General features: G+C 36.8%; 1 protein-coding gene across 2 annotated transcripts; it reads right to left on the bottom strand.

The window, feature by feature from the left end:
- Positions 1–2,965: 2,965 nt before the first annotated feature.
- LOC306907115 (interferon-induced very large GTPase 1-like) lies at positions 2,966–14,195 on the bottom strand. 2 transcript variants are annotated; one of them, XM_079478977.1, is made up of 5 exons: positions 14,136–14,195; positions 12,833–12,874; positions 11,667–12,302; positions 8,851–11,165; positions 2,966–8,472 (listed from the first exon to the last, which is right to left on the bottom strand). In XM_079478977.1, the coding sequence occupies exons 1-5, from the start codon at positions 14,149–14,151 to the stop codon at positions 3,835–3,837; spliced, it is 7,647 nt and encodes a 2,548-aa protein (XP_079335103.1). In that variant the 5' UTR covers positions 14,152–14,195; the 3' UTR covers positions 2,966–3,834. The 2 variants fall into 2 exon arrangements, with proteins under 2 accessions (XP_079335103.1, XP_079335104.1); XM_079478978.1 differs by lacking the exon at positions 14,136–14,195 and adding an exon at positions 13,695–13,791.
- Positions 14,196–14,735: the final 540 nt, after the last annotated feature.

Genomic DNA, 14,735 nt, shown 5'->3' with positions numbered 1-14,735 from the left:
CTGATCTGTGTGCTTGGATAACTCCTTTAATAAAGTCTCTATTGATATCTCCTGTTCGCCTGTGGTGTGTACACCGGTCCGAGCCTGGCGTGACAGTTTCATAGTTGGCAATAATTCAATATTGTTTATACACTCTTGTAAGGCTTCAAATAAAATATATTTTAGGTCATCCCAAAATGTTTTATTAAAATCTATGGTGAACCCATCAGGACCCGGTGATTTACCGGATTTACTATGTTTAATCGCTGTATCAATCTCTTGTATGGTTAAGTCAGACTTTTTGATATAGAATTCATCTAGAATGGAATGACGCTTAAGTTTTTCTTTATCTACATCTGACATTTAAGGTTGACAAAAGCATTTATTAATCTCTTGAATTAACTGGATTTCTTTTTCACATTTCTTTTTCATCAGATTTTTTCTAAAGATCATTGAAGATTCTCTTAATTTATGTTTGAAATACTCCCATTTAATACCACTTGCCATCTTTTTTACTGTAAATTCAGCAATCATTTTTGAATACATGTACAAAAGTCGATATGATTCATCAAGTCTGCATTGAATTTCCAATAGCCTTTAGTGTTACAAGATTATTTCATTGTTCTAAGATTAAGTTGATCACACAATGAGCTGCTAAGGGGGCACCTGAAATATTACATTTAGTCGCATTACTTGAAAGAGCAACAGATCCGAGCCAATAATCAATTCTCGACCTTGAAGTGGCATTCGGTTTGAAACCACGAAATGTGTCTGGCAGTGGGGTTTAATTTTCTCCAAGTATCAATTAATCCACTGGATAAGCAGAAATTTTGAATAATACTGTTCACATGAGAAATATCAAATTTAGAAGGTGGTCTATCTATATATTCATCTGGTATCATGTTGAAATCCCCACTGATTAAAATATTATCTGTTGGGTAACTAGTTTGTAGGTCACTTATGACATTTGTTATTGTCTCTAACAGGCCTTTATTCAGTGTTTGGACATTATACCCATATACATTAACTATAATGAAAAATATTTTGTCTAAGTGTAGGACCACTGCAAGCCAATGGCCATTAACATCAGTCTTATGAGTAATAAGCTTGCCTGGACATTTATTCATGCATATCGCAAAAAGAAGCAGACAATACCCTTTTTACGAGATACGTTTACCCTCGATATATCCAAAATGACCTCTGAAGCCAGCTGCCTTGCCTTCCTTTCCGGCTTGTTTGATTCTTGGCCATAAGTCTCGACTCAATAGTCTGTCTTCTCTCGTCAGGTCTTCGGCAAATGGATGCCAGCTTCTTTGCACACAGATGATGGCTTGGTTCTCTTCCATACTTCATCCCGTATCTGCGGGTAAAGAGAATGATCACCTCTCTCGACGACCAGTCTCCTTCCTTCCCACCCGATGCACGACATCCACAGCCTCCCCCATGTTAGAAGCAAACTCCGGTGTTATCTTGCCCAGAAGTTCAATCACAACCTCTCTTATGCGCTCGTTTGAGTTCTCCTTGAGACCTTTTATGCGAAGACACCACCTTCTCTTGTATCTTTCCTCTTCAAACACACAAATTTTCAGATCATTGTTGACTTCATACAAATTTCCAATTTGTTTCTCCATCATTTTAATTTTATCTTTGTATTCTCGTAACTCCTGCGCATTTATTTGGACGGACTTAGCAACGCTTGCAATCATCGCTGTGCTGCTTCATTAAATCTACATTAGTTCCAAGGGCTTTAATCGCATCCAGTATAGCCGAATTGGGCACCTCATTTTTCTCACTCTCTGTTGGTATTTTTGACTTTTTCTTTGAGGTTTGTGTGGGTGGATCAGAATCAGCTCCTATCTCCCTTTTGTTCGAACATACAGCTATTTCCATTCCGTAACAATGGTCTTCCATATCGACGCCACAATTTGGGTGTGTATACTAGCAGGTGGAGGTAGAAAAAAACGTGTCAAACTAAACTGACTTGGGAAAATTTGTAAGAGCACGAAACAGCTCGACTACTCAGTCCGCCATCTTGGCCGCCTCATCAAATGCCCTTTCACGTGAACAAGTTAGTTTTGCATCGCGTTTATCGCGAAAAGTAGCAGCAAAAGTCAAGAAGGGAAGATTTGAAACTACAGTGACAGGTTTAGAGGTTGAGAATTCTTCTGACCATTTTGCAGCCAGAGCACATCTTGTGAGTTTGGAAAAAGTTTGGTTACACTTTTTTTATTTGTTGATATCAGTTAATGTTAAAGTCGGCATGACATTTAAAATGATCACTCATTGTTTTACACAGTGGAGAAATATTTATTATAAATTATTTATGAATTCATTTAAAAGTTAATTTGCACTTGTAATCCTTAATCAAAAGCGTTTACCTCCCCTCCTCGAAATAACCTCTTCACTTCTGGTCACGAGGAAAGATGCGACAGCTTCAATGACTGACTGATCGCAAATCTGCCTCCATTTTGTTGGCAAATGCCCAACTTTTAACCATTAATCAGTTTTAGATGGATGAAATCAAGTGTTGCCCTCAAGTCGAGTCAAGTGGTTTCACTCGGGTACGTCAAGATACTGAAAACATACAATCACTACTTCCGTTTCATGCCGACTTTAATTAGGCCTATTACTAATACGTTTTGACAATTCATGTTCATTAGTTATCATAAACCTTGACAATAAAAAAAATTCAATAGCTCATGCTATTTTTAACATTTACTACAATTGTTATTTGTTAGTAGTAAATAAGAGGAGTAATTCATTAATTTCTATTACATTTAGAAGTTTAAGTGAATAGTGTGAATAGAGGCAGATACTCAACAGAAAATGAAGCCAGAAGAATCGACCACTGATGAAAGCAGCTGTTCATACAGATCTGACCTGATGTTGTGATTCACAGGATTAAACAAGATAAAGCTGAACTTTCACCTAGAACCTTTAATCAACAGTTTGTATTATATTTCTGCAGTAAAGGGAAAAACAACAGTTTGATCATTTATAATCATTGTGCTTTATTCAGGAAACTTAATGTGTATACAGTAGTTTATCATATAAGGCTATAGCTGTAACGATTATAACATTTGGTGATTAATTGTCTTTTATAAGCCTTTTAACAACTATTACTGATGATTCATTTATTTAATGAAGAAAATATATACTTTGGAAATGTTGTAAACAACTGATATTATTTACTGTAAAGTGACATTAACAGAGAAGACTTGAGTCTTAAGCACTAAAAATAGATATGAGAGTCTTGCTGTATAAATTCAACAAGTCTGGAAACAAAGAAAATCAACAAAAAACCCAAAGCTGATAAAACTCAAATGATGGAGAAATGTCATTTGACTGTAACAGTGAGTGAAGATCAATGACAGTAGATGTAAAATGCAGCAAATACTGCAGATCAGTTGATTCCAACGGATTCACAATAATTGCGATGACATCAAATCAAAGCGATGAGACGATCACTTAATAATTGCGATGAGACGATCACTTAATAATTGCGATGAGAAGATCACTTAATAATTTTGACAGCCCTATATAAGACACTTTATGTAGGTTTAATCAGATACTTAAGGAAACAAAATAATCTGTGATTGTAGATACATATCATTATTTGGTAGATATACTGTAGCTATATATTACTACAGTGGAGATGATTCTGTGTAAGTATTATTTAATCAAACTCTGATAAATTCATCTAACATCTGTCTATGAGTCTAGACCAGTTACTTCTGTGTTAATCATTAATCACATATTATTTCAGGCTATTTTTTATATTGTAGATTACCAGGTGTGTGACAGAAACTCATTTAAAAAAGTCTTGTATATCAAGAGTCTTGTTCTTTGTGTTCACTAAATGTATTTATCTAAACTCTCAATAGCTTCTTCTATGGAGTATTTTCTCCATTCATCTGGAATCCTTCCAGTCCCATCAAAGGTTTTCTTGTAATACTCTTCCAGATTCTTCTGGAATTTGCACACAAACCATTTCCAGTACGGCAGCTCAGAGAGGTCAGGGGTGATACTCCACTGAGCATATTTAGGACCTCCTTTTCTGTATTCTTTCCATAGGCATTTAACATCTGAGTCTGGATAAAAAGATCGATCACTGGCCACTGCTGATGTGCAGATTTCGATAGAAAGGTTTATTGTTCCTCTGTAAGACATCCCATTCAGTCCATTATTACGATGGAAAGGAACACTGTGATCTCCATCATGGTTTTCTATGGTGTTGGTGCAGATTGCAGCACAGAAAGGACACTGAACCCAACAGCACTGACAGAAATGATCAATCAGAATCTCATCTGGTCTGTCTGGATGGTCCAGCTTCACTGGAAATGTTTCTGTAGTGAATCTACGGCGTATATCTGACATTACAGAAGGGATTTCTTTTGTTATCACATCATGTAGGACGGTGACATCAACATCATCAATATTCACTCCACTGATGTCATTTACAGAGAACACCAGCACATCAGACAGCAGGTGTGTGAAACGATCAAACCATGAATGAACATCTCCATCTTCATCTTGAACATGTCTGGTGGACTCATGTGATGAGTTTATGATCTTCTTCTTTAGGATTGTGATGTTATTTTCAATCTTAGATTGAACACTGTCATGAAATCTATCAGTGATGTACTGACTGACTTCAGCTCTGATGAAATGTTTAAAGTGTTCTTTAGGATTCTGAATGTAGGTCATGTATGCTGTGAAATCCTCTTTTATTGCCAGAGTCTTCAGGATGTGTTTCTTCAGTTTTGATCTGTTTCCATTCAGTGATCCACAGTTTGTCTTCATTTCATCTGATAAATCTCTGGCAGTTTTTTTGTAGACATTCTGCTCGATGGTTTCTTTAAGTTTATTACAGATAAATTCAAGAGTGATGGCAGCTGATGTTGATCCTTTACAGTATTTCTGGAAGATCCTGTAGTATTCTTCTTTCTTACGTTGAGAATAGAGAACAGGATCATGGGCTTCTCTGAACATTCTGTGTTGATCAATGATTGTCTTGTTTGCTCTCTGACAGATGTAAAGCACTAAATCCCTGAAGAATTCTCTCTTGAACAGATACTTCACTTTTGGTTCGTTCTCATGATCTGTTATTTTTGTCTTTATGTGATCTATGAGTTGTTGAATGTAGCTGATGTTGTAGCCCATCTTTGCAATGTTATACGTCTGAATCATTTTATCAGTCTGCTGTGCAACTTCAGTGATTAAAGTTCTTATCTGCACTTCATCTTCTGATGATAAAGCAAAGCCCAATATCTGTTTAGCTCCTTTGATGGCATTTCTGAAAACTCCCGTAATTCCACTGGATTTCTTTAACTTTACATAATCGAAATATCTTGGCAGAGAAAACATATCAATGTACTCGCTGCTTAAATTCATGTCAACTGGGAGACTTTCATAGTTGCTTCTAAGCAGATCTGCCACATCTTTCAATAAATCAATGTTTTTGACTGTAGGAGTGTGTCTGATAATCTCAGTTATCTGTTGTTCCCAAAAGCATTCAAACTCTTTCTTCATTATATTTTCATCATTTGCTTTGTCCTTTAGTTTCATGGCAAGTTCTTTGCTCTTTTCAAACAGACTGTTTTCATGTTGTGTCCTCTGAGCATCAATCTTTTTCTTCATGTCTCGCTGTTGAAGAACCTGATCCAATTTCTTCCTCGTCTCTCTCACAATATTTTCCTGAAGCTCTTTGATTTTTATTTCAAAAGAAGATTTCCACTGATTCATTATTCCTGCATCTCTGTCTTTCTCAAAGAAGTCTGACATCGTCTTTTTCACTTCCTCACTTTTTACCTGAAGTTCTCTTTGAAGATCAGTTTCCTCAACTGTATGAACCGCTTCATTTTCTATTCTGTTGTGTAGTTTGTGCTCAATTCCCAGCATGGCACTTCTAAGACTCCAGCTCCACTTACTGTATTCTGTCTCTATTTTCCCGTAAGTTGCGATTTCCAGAGAATTCTTGAAGCTGAACATAAACTGTTCATTCAGTAAAGCCTTCCAGAGATCATCAATACGTCCTCTTAGGTGTGTCAGCATCATTCCGTCTGAGTTTGAAGCATGTCTTAAAATAGATTCTTTCAGTTCTTGAACATTCTCACAGTAGTTTGGGTTTGGTGGTGCCATGGGTGGGCTTCCCTCCCACAGTTGAGAGAAATATTTCACATCATTCTGAGCATCAAATGCAATGACATCACTGAAACATTCAGCATCACAGACTTCAACTTTAGCAGCGAGTTTTGTCATCTCATCCAGTGTCTCCTCCAGTCGTCTTCTTCCCTCCATGTTTTTATCTCCAGCTGTGACGTCTGAAACGTTTTGATGAACAAACATACAGCTGGGATTCAGTCTCACCTCCTTCATCCTCAGAAAGGCCTGAACAACAATCTGGAGAATGTCCTTCATGTCAGACGGGTTTTCTCCAAAGATGTTGATCAATGTCAGATTTCCCAGACCAACAACAAATGTGGCCAATTCATTATCACGATTTCTTGTTGATCTTCCATCCAGTTCTGGTGCACGAAGACCCTCAGTATCAACAACCAGAATATAATCAAACTTCAGCTGATGTTTAATGTCTTCAGACACTTTCAGCATCTGCATGAAAGCTCCTCTGGTGCAGCGGCCGGCACTGACAGCAAACTCAAGTCCAAACATGGCGTTCAACAGCGTGGATTTCCCTGAACTCTGAATCCCTAAAACTGACAGAACAAAAACTCTCTGATCTCCCAGATTCTTTATGAGTTCATCTAGAACAGCAGAAACCCACATCAGAGGAACATGAGCAGCGTCTCCATCCATCAGCTCCAGTGGAAATCCAGACATCATCATCTCTGCTGCAAGACTCGTGAGAGAAGAGAAATCTGTGTTCTTGTTTACAGATGAACATGATTCATAGATCTGACCGACCTCTCTCATAATGTGTTCCAGTCCAAATGTTGTTCTGTTGATTTGTTCTGATGTTTTCTCAAGTTTTGTTTGTTCAATCTTGAGTTGGTCTAGTTTATCAGGCATCTTTTTTAAAGCTTCGACTTCATTCCACTTCACATCATATTCCTTATGAAGTTCACAAAGCTTATGTGACGTGAAGTCATCCAACAGGTTTATTGTCCATTTCAGCAAAAAGTTTGTTTTGTTGTTTTTCAGTGATCTCAGTTCTTCAAAAAATATCTTCATAAGCTCACTTGATCCCTTATCTACTTGCTTTTCTCTTATTTCTCTCATCAGCTTTAGTTTGGTACTTTTCTCTTCTTCTATATTTTCTCCTCTTAAATGATGGAGCTCTTTGTTGACTTTACACCAGTCATGCCAGAGTTTTCCGTGACACGGCAGGTTTGTTTCTTTCACTGTTAATGGATCTTCTCCATCCAGTAATCTCATGATCTGAAGTGCTGCTTCTCTTCCTCTCTGACACTCTGGATTCTTCTCATCTACTTCAATTCCTGTGTGTTTGGCCACATCTTCCAGTTTAAAAGTCCTCTTGTGCTCTTTCATACTGACTCTGATAGCGTCTCGTATCTGTTTACATAGATCTGAATGATTTTTGTTCAAAAGACCAATCATGAATTTTCCATCTGCCAGTTGAGTTTGATCACACTCATTCTCTGTGAGCAGACAAATAAGAGGCTGAGGAGATCTGAAGAGTGATCTCACCAAACCCTTATACTGGTTCTTCTGGCCAAAATCAGGTAAGAAAAGGACATTGACTGAAGACATGCTGGTTAAAATCTCATATTGAGTCTCATTGACTCCTGCGTCACCATGAAGATTACAGAACGCAACACATTCAGTAAATCTATCTGTGTTTTTTCCAGATGGACAGTACCAGGCGATCTCCACCACTCCATCCATCAGTAATCTGCTTCTGCTGCTGCCTGAACAGTTTCTGTGGAAGAACGTGTCGTGTTTCTCATTGATCAGACTGTTCATCAGCTGAGATTTAGATGAAGACACAGAACCAAACCTGAAGAACGACACCATTGGAGTTTCTGCTTTGCACATCGGTTGGGTTTGACTGGTCATTCTACTGTCAGTATATCTGATCTTCCAGCTCTTGTTGATCTGTCTGAATGTCCAGAGAGGAAACTCAATTTGTTGTGTGAATGGATCAGGAACAAGCAGAGGAAGAGCAAACTGACACTGAGAGAGTTTAGTGACCATCAGCTGCTTTAGGAAACTATCAGAACAATGAAACACAGCCATCTGAACATCCATCGGGTGAATATCACTGTGAATCTCTGAATCCTCTTCTCTGTGTTTTATGAGATTGTCTCTTGCTCTGTAGTTCATGTTCAACAGTTTTTGTAGGAATGAGTTCACCAGTTCAGACTCATTCTGTGGCTCCTGAGACTGAAGTGAAGATTTGCTGATTTGAAGAATATCTTCCCTTCTCATTTTGTCTTGGTTCTCAGTTGTCAAGTGTAGTCTAGTGAAGAGTGTTTTAAGCTGTTCATTAATTTTTGCTTCCACTTCATCTCTCTGTAAATAAAAACATGAACAGATTAATGTATTAAACACTTCATTCTTATTGCCAACTGAGAATATGAAAATATTCATGATTTGATCATTTTTTATGAATATGCTCTTAAAATAAGTGTTTCATCTAGTCAATAGTTATACAGACGGTTACTGCGCATGCGGCGCTCGTGGATCGCCCTTAACTTCTGATACACATTCACAAACAATAGAGATCCTGAAGATTATTACTGATAACAAGCAAAAGAAACCGAGAGGAAACGTTACTTGGCTAAACTTGTCTTTTCAGTATTTTGAACTACAGGACCAAACTATTTTATTCAATAAAATATAAATATAAATGAATCAGGGAGAAGCTAGAGCGGACAAACTGAAACTCACCTGTAGACATGAAGTTGCTTTAGAGCAGCACAGTTGTATGTTCTCCAGGTCTCTTCTTCTGTCTTCTTCATACGTCTTTGGTTTTACTCTCATGGCTTCATCTTGACATTGTTGTTTAGTCAGTTGAATTCTCTCTTCATAATTTTTACATTCTCCTTCTCTCAGATGTTTCTCATTCTGGATTCTTTCTTCAAGTGTTTTCTGTTTCTCTGTCCAGTTTTGTTTTTCATTTTCAATCCTTCGTCTTTCATCTTTCATCTGTTGCTCTTTTTCCTCAAGTCTTTTATTGAATTGATCCTGTTTTATCAATAATTGCTCTTGTTGCTGTTTTTCATTTTCTCTAAACTCTTCTTCTCTTTTCTTCTTCTCTTGCTCATGATTCTGTCTTTCTTGCTCCATCATCATCTTCATTCTCTCCATGTCTGTTGTGTCTGTTTTATGTTTGAGCTGAAGATTGTTTCTTTCTCTTTCTGTCGTCTCTTTCTCCTTTTTAATTTTCTCATATTGGTCCAATATTTTCTTTTCTTTCTCTTTTCTTTTCTGATCCTCTTCTTCTTTACTCAGTCTTTCATCTTGTTTCTCTCTCTCACATCTTTCTCGTTCTTTTCTCATCTCGTCTCGCATCTGTCGCTCTTGCTCCTTAATATCTCCTTTATATCTTTCTTCTGTTTCTTTAAACTCCTCTTCTCTTTTCTTTTTCTCTGTCTCATGATTCTGTCGTTCATTCTCTATTTTATTCCCCAGTTCATCTATTTGTTTGTCATATTTGATCTGAAGATCTTTATTTTCTTTCTTCATTTCCTCCATTTCATTTTTAAACGTCTCTCGTTCTCTTTTCATTTCATCTTGCACCTGTCTTTCTTGCAAATTAATTTCCTCTTCTCTTTTCTTTTTCTCTGTCTCATGATTCTGTCGTTCAATCTCTATTTTATTCCTGTTTTCCTCTATTTGTTTTTCATTTTTGATCTGAAGATCTTTATTTTCTTTCTTCATTTCTTCCATTTCATTTTTAAATGTATCTCGTTCTCTTCTCATTTCAACCTGCATCTGTCTCTCTCGCTCCTTCGTTTCTCTTTCTCTCTCTGTAAATTCATCTTCTCTTCTCCTTTTTTCTGTCTGATGATTTTGTTGCTCATTCTCTATTGCATTCATCAGTTTTTCTACTTTAGTGTCATATTTGATCTGAAGATCTTTATTTTCTTTCTTCATTTCTTCCATTTCATTTTTAAACGTCTCTCGTTCTCTTCTCATTTCATCCTGCATCTGTCTCTCTTGCTCCATCATTTCACTTTTGTATCTTTTCTCTCTCTCTGTAAACTCATCTTCTCTTCTCTTTCCTTCTCTCTCACGGTTCTTTTTTTCATTTTCTATTGTATTCATCAGTTTGTCTAAATTTGTATCATATTTAATTTGAAGATCTTTATTTTCTTTCTTCATTTCTTTTATTTCATTTTTAAACGTCTCTCGTTCTGTTCTCATCTCATCTCGCATCTGTTGTTCTTGTTGCTTCATTTCTCTTTTAAATGTTTCTTCTCTCTCTTTGAATTCCTCTTCTCTTTTCTTCTTCTCTCGCTCGTGGTTTTGTTTTTCTTTCTCCATCATCATCTTCATTCTCTTTATCTCTTCTTCTTTCTCTTTGCTCAGTTGTTCAATTCTCTCAATCAGTCCCTTTATTTCTTTTTCTTGTTTTTCTCGCTCCATCTGTCTGAATATCTTACTTGAGTAGTAACTTCCTCCGTTTGCTTTCACCATGACGTCTATTTTCTCCAGTAGAGCAGAAACTTGTGTTTGGTCTTCAGTCGCAGTATTATTGAACACATGATATCTGTTTCCACACTGTTCTATGAGGTTCTTTAATGGAGGTTTGGATTTTTTCAGGTACTCTTCAATGGTTTTATCTTTAAGATTATATCCTCTGGTGAAGAGCACCATGCTGTACATTATAGAGTTTTCACCAAAAGTCTCTTGGATGATCTTGACTGTTTCTGTCTCTTCTTTGGTGAAGCGTTGTGCTAAACTCAACACAATAATGAACACATGTGGTCCTGGCAGTGTCATTGAGATACAGTTGATCATTTCTGTCTGGATCTCTTCATGACTCAGTTCAGTATCAAACAGTCCTGGAGTGTCGATCACAGTGATGTTTTGCCTGTTGACTTTACCTGTTTCTCTCTGACACTCTTTAGTAACAGACCCATCAGATGCATCTGCTTTGAAAGCTTTTCTCCCTAAGATGATATTTCCCGTCGCACTCTTCCCAACTCCAGTTTTTCCCAGCAGGACAATCCTCACATCATCTGAACCTTCTGTGATATCTGAAGAAGAGAAGATTACATATGGTATGAAATATAGCAATAAATAAAGCCGCAACATAATCAGTTTAAATGTGAATATCACTTGAATGTTTAAAACATCTGCTATTGTCACTATTGTCCGTGTTTAAAACATCAAACTCGGGCGCAGCTGCATAGTATGTCAGTGTATTGCCTACTAGGCTATTAGTGCAGACAGAAAATTTGTCTTGAATTCAACAAATCAAGTGTTTAGGAAAGCCAATGTACAGAAGATAAATGTTTTCCTTTTAGTTCACCACAAATCATCAGATTTTACTCTGAGCAGCAAAAGACAAAACTGAAAAGAGCTGTTGCCACAAAGAATATTTCAGTTTATTAATCTTGTCAGCTCTGTTGAACACTTTGTGCGGTATTGAAATAACAGGAAAATGTGAATATTCTATTTGATCAGAGTATTACAAATAACTGATTATGGGTAATATACTTCAAATGTGTCATCTACTGTACATTTCTGATTGTCACCTTGTGTTTGCATCTGTTTCTTGTTCATCTCTTTGAGTTTCAGAAGTTTCTCCAGCTGTGTATCCCAAAATGTTTCTGTGCAGTAATAACTTCTGCTGTTGTCTTCCATCATCTGCACCAGTTTCTCCATCAACATGGAAACCTGTGTGGTAAGATCCAGAACCTGATGTCTTCCTCCAAAACTCTCAATGACAGATTTAATTTCATCATTCAGTTCTCCTGTGCTGTGCTCCGATTCATGAATAAGGACCATAGTTTGATTGTTGATCCTTGAGCTGAATATTCTCTGGATCTGCTCTGTTTCTGCTTTGTCTTCATCAGTCAGTGGACCATCACCGATAATGAAGAGAAACACATGAACTCCTGGATGACAGAGAGACACACAGCGGAGAGCCTGACGCATCACTTCCTCTTCTGAGATTCGAGGGTTAAACAGAGCTGGAAGATCCACCAGCGTGATGAGATGACCACACGCTTCTAACCTCACATACTCTGAGCTTCTGATGTCCTGATCTTCTGTCTTTGATTTGATCTCATGCTGATTCAGGATCAGGTCTGATATAGAGGATCTTAATGTGCCATCACTTCCACACAGAACCACATTCAGTGATGGCAGAGTGTCAACTTTCTCTGACACTGAGAAAACAAACATATTTGTTTACTGGCAAATAGAAAAAGTACGATTACATGATCATCCTGTTGTTGTTTTCTGCTATAACCGGCTGGATGTAGATTATCCTTTATGTATGAATATACTGTTTATACAATTTTAACAAGTAATGTTTTATGGCATTTTCTAACTATTTGACTATAAAGTCAGTCTGTCATAACTACAAGAGTCCTTATAAATAGACCGTACGAAAAATTTGGTCAAATTAATTTGCCAGGTAATGTTTTTTAGGGTGTAAGATGTATAAGTTTGTAAAAATATGTATATACTTTGATAATGGAAATTTTCAGCTGCCTTAAATTTGTAAGTTAAATCAAATTAGCTGTATGCCTAAATTGAATTTAAATGATACTGAACTGATTTGTAAAATACAACTAGTCAGTCTAACAACATGTAAGTTCAATTGACTTAAAAACTTACATCAACCAGCTTCAGTACATTTTTAAGTTGCTTTTTTACAGTGTAGTTGGCACAACTAAGCACTTTATTGACTTACTATTAGGGCGAACACCAGGTGGACTATGCCTTCTTCTGGTAACTGCATATAAAACAAAACACAAAATAATTTTCATAGGTTAGTTTACAGCAAACAAACAAAATGGATTTTGTGCTAATCAGTAATATCAATACAGAACTCAAAACACTAATGAATAATGAACCATTTGTGACCCAGTGTGTGAAAACTCTGTGAATACTGTTTTCAACATAAACTCATCCTATATGCCCATAATTGAAAAACAGTTTACAATATAAACAGAAGATATTCTTGATATCTTTAACCCACATGTTATTGGACTATTCGACGAGCCGCCAGAGTTTAACTGGTTAATGCTTTGGAACAATGCAAATTGTGAAAGGCGCTATATAAATAAAAAAAAAAAAAATTAATATCGACTGAGTAAGGCCAATTGAAATCATATATATTACATATATTACTCACAACTTTTGCTTCATTCAGGAAATTGGTTTCCCAGTTTTGTATATTGTGCAGGATTCAGTAGTGTTGTAAGTCAAAGTAGAACTGAGAAACACCGACAGAACAGTTTTTATATGTGCAGCTATTCTTCACCTGTTTTTCAGTTTTTATCATACTTTGTTTTAGTTATTCTTAAGCTTAGGTGCAGGTGTGTTCTCCATGGGGACTGTATAACATTATAAATATTTGTGCAATTCAGTTCAAATTGAATGTTTGAAAGATTGATCTCACTCCCAGATAGCAAATGGGTTTTGGGCCTTAACAGGTTGCATTATGGGTGTTGTTATGGCACACATACCACCACGGACCCACTCCCTCGATTGGGCTTAAGCTGCTTGCCTAAAAGAAACCAAACCAATACCTGAAACAGTCCAGAACTCACCCACAACTTTATTCAAGTCACTAAAACCAGCCTTAACTGTCCCAGAACACTCCCTAAACCCCCATGTGTATCCCACGAAATTGCCATATGCTGTTGCTGTCGCTGTCGCCTGTGCATTAGCAAGTTCAGATTCCAGGAAGAACACATGCACGGACCTATAAATCAAACTCATTGCACTTCATGCGACTTTTGATAAAATAATCTGTCAAATGCATAAATGTAAATGTAATGCTTGCATCATGAAACGATACCAGTTAAAATAGTAAGTTAACAATTTCTTTGGTAGGCCTAAACACTCGTTGAGTTAGAAGCCAACATACTTTAAACGTGGAAAACATGATCAAATGCATCAATAAACTGCATAAAGTAAACCGTCTATACGGTAGAATTTCATTCAACTGGATCTTTAGTTTGATTATGTTTAGTGTTTGAATTGTTTACCGTAAGTCGACGCCATTTCATCTTCATCTCATCGTCTGTAAAAGAGAAAGAGAAACTAGTTTCGCGAGGGGCGGGTTTTAGTATGAAGTCAGTACTTTAGTCAGTCAGCTTTATAAACTTCATAATCTTGAGTTTAATTAGTTTATTTATCAACAACTACACACACAGCACATAACAGCACTGACGCTATGTCTAATGTCTGTAGAGGAGGTTTGGATGCTGTGATCTTGCGGTGATTTAAAGACTCTTGCGTGACTATCATATCGCTTCCTATTAAATTAGGTAAATCCCTCAGGTAAGGTCGTGTATTTTTTTAATAAAATAGATTTGAGTTTTATTCCTGTACATTGTTCAGTAGCCTAATTCAGCCTTAATTTAGCTCAAATAACATAATGTACTATTATACTTTGCTCATTCAAATCCTTTTCAGATCCGTGGGCGTGGCTTGTTGGTTTTTCACGTTATTCTTAACTCTAACCAATAGAACTACCTTAAAGCACGGCTGCGTGATGACGTCAGACTCGAAACACCAAGGGTTTATGGAGAAGCGTAAAGTTGGTTTGACCGTCTCTAAAGTTACACACACATTAAAATACCAAC

Source organism: Barbatula barbatula, assembly GCF_947034865.1.
Source record: "Barbatula barbatula genome assembly, chromosome: 17".
Lineage (NCBI taxonomy): Eukaryota > Metazoa > Chordata > Actinopteri > Cypriniformes > Nemacheilidae > Barbatula > Barbatula barbatula.
This window is presented reverse-complemented; position numbering and strand designations above follow the sequence as displayed.

Excerpts from the sequence above, each read along its gene's own strand:
- LOC306907115 (XM_079478977.1), bottom strand. Across the intron at positions 12,303-12,832 it reads ACCTGGTGTTCGCCCTAATA|TGTCAGAGAAAGTTGACACT; the intron begins GTAAGTCAATAA and ends TTGTTTTCTCAG. Across the intron at positions 11,166-11,666 it reads GAAACAGATGCAAACACAAG|ATATCACAGAAGGTTCAGAT; the intron begins GTGACAATCAGA and ends TCTCTTCTTCAG.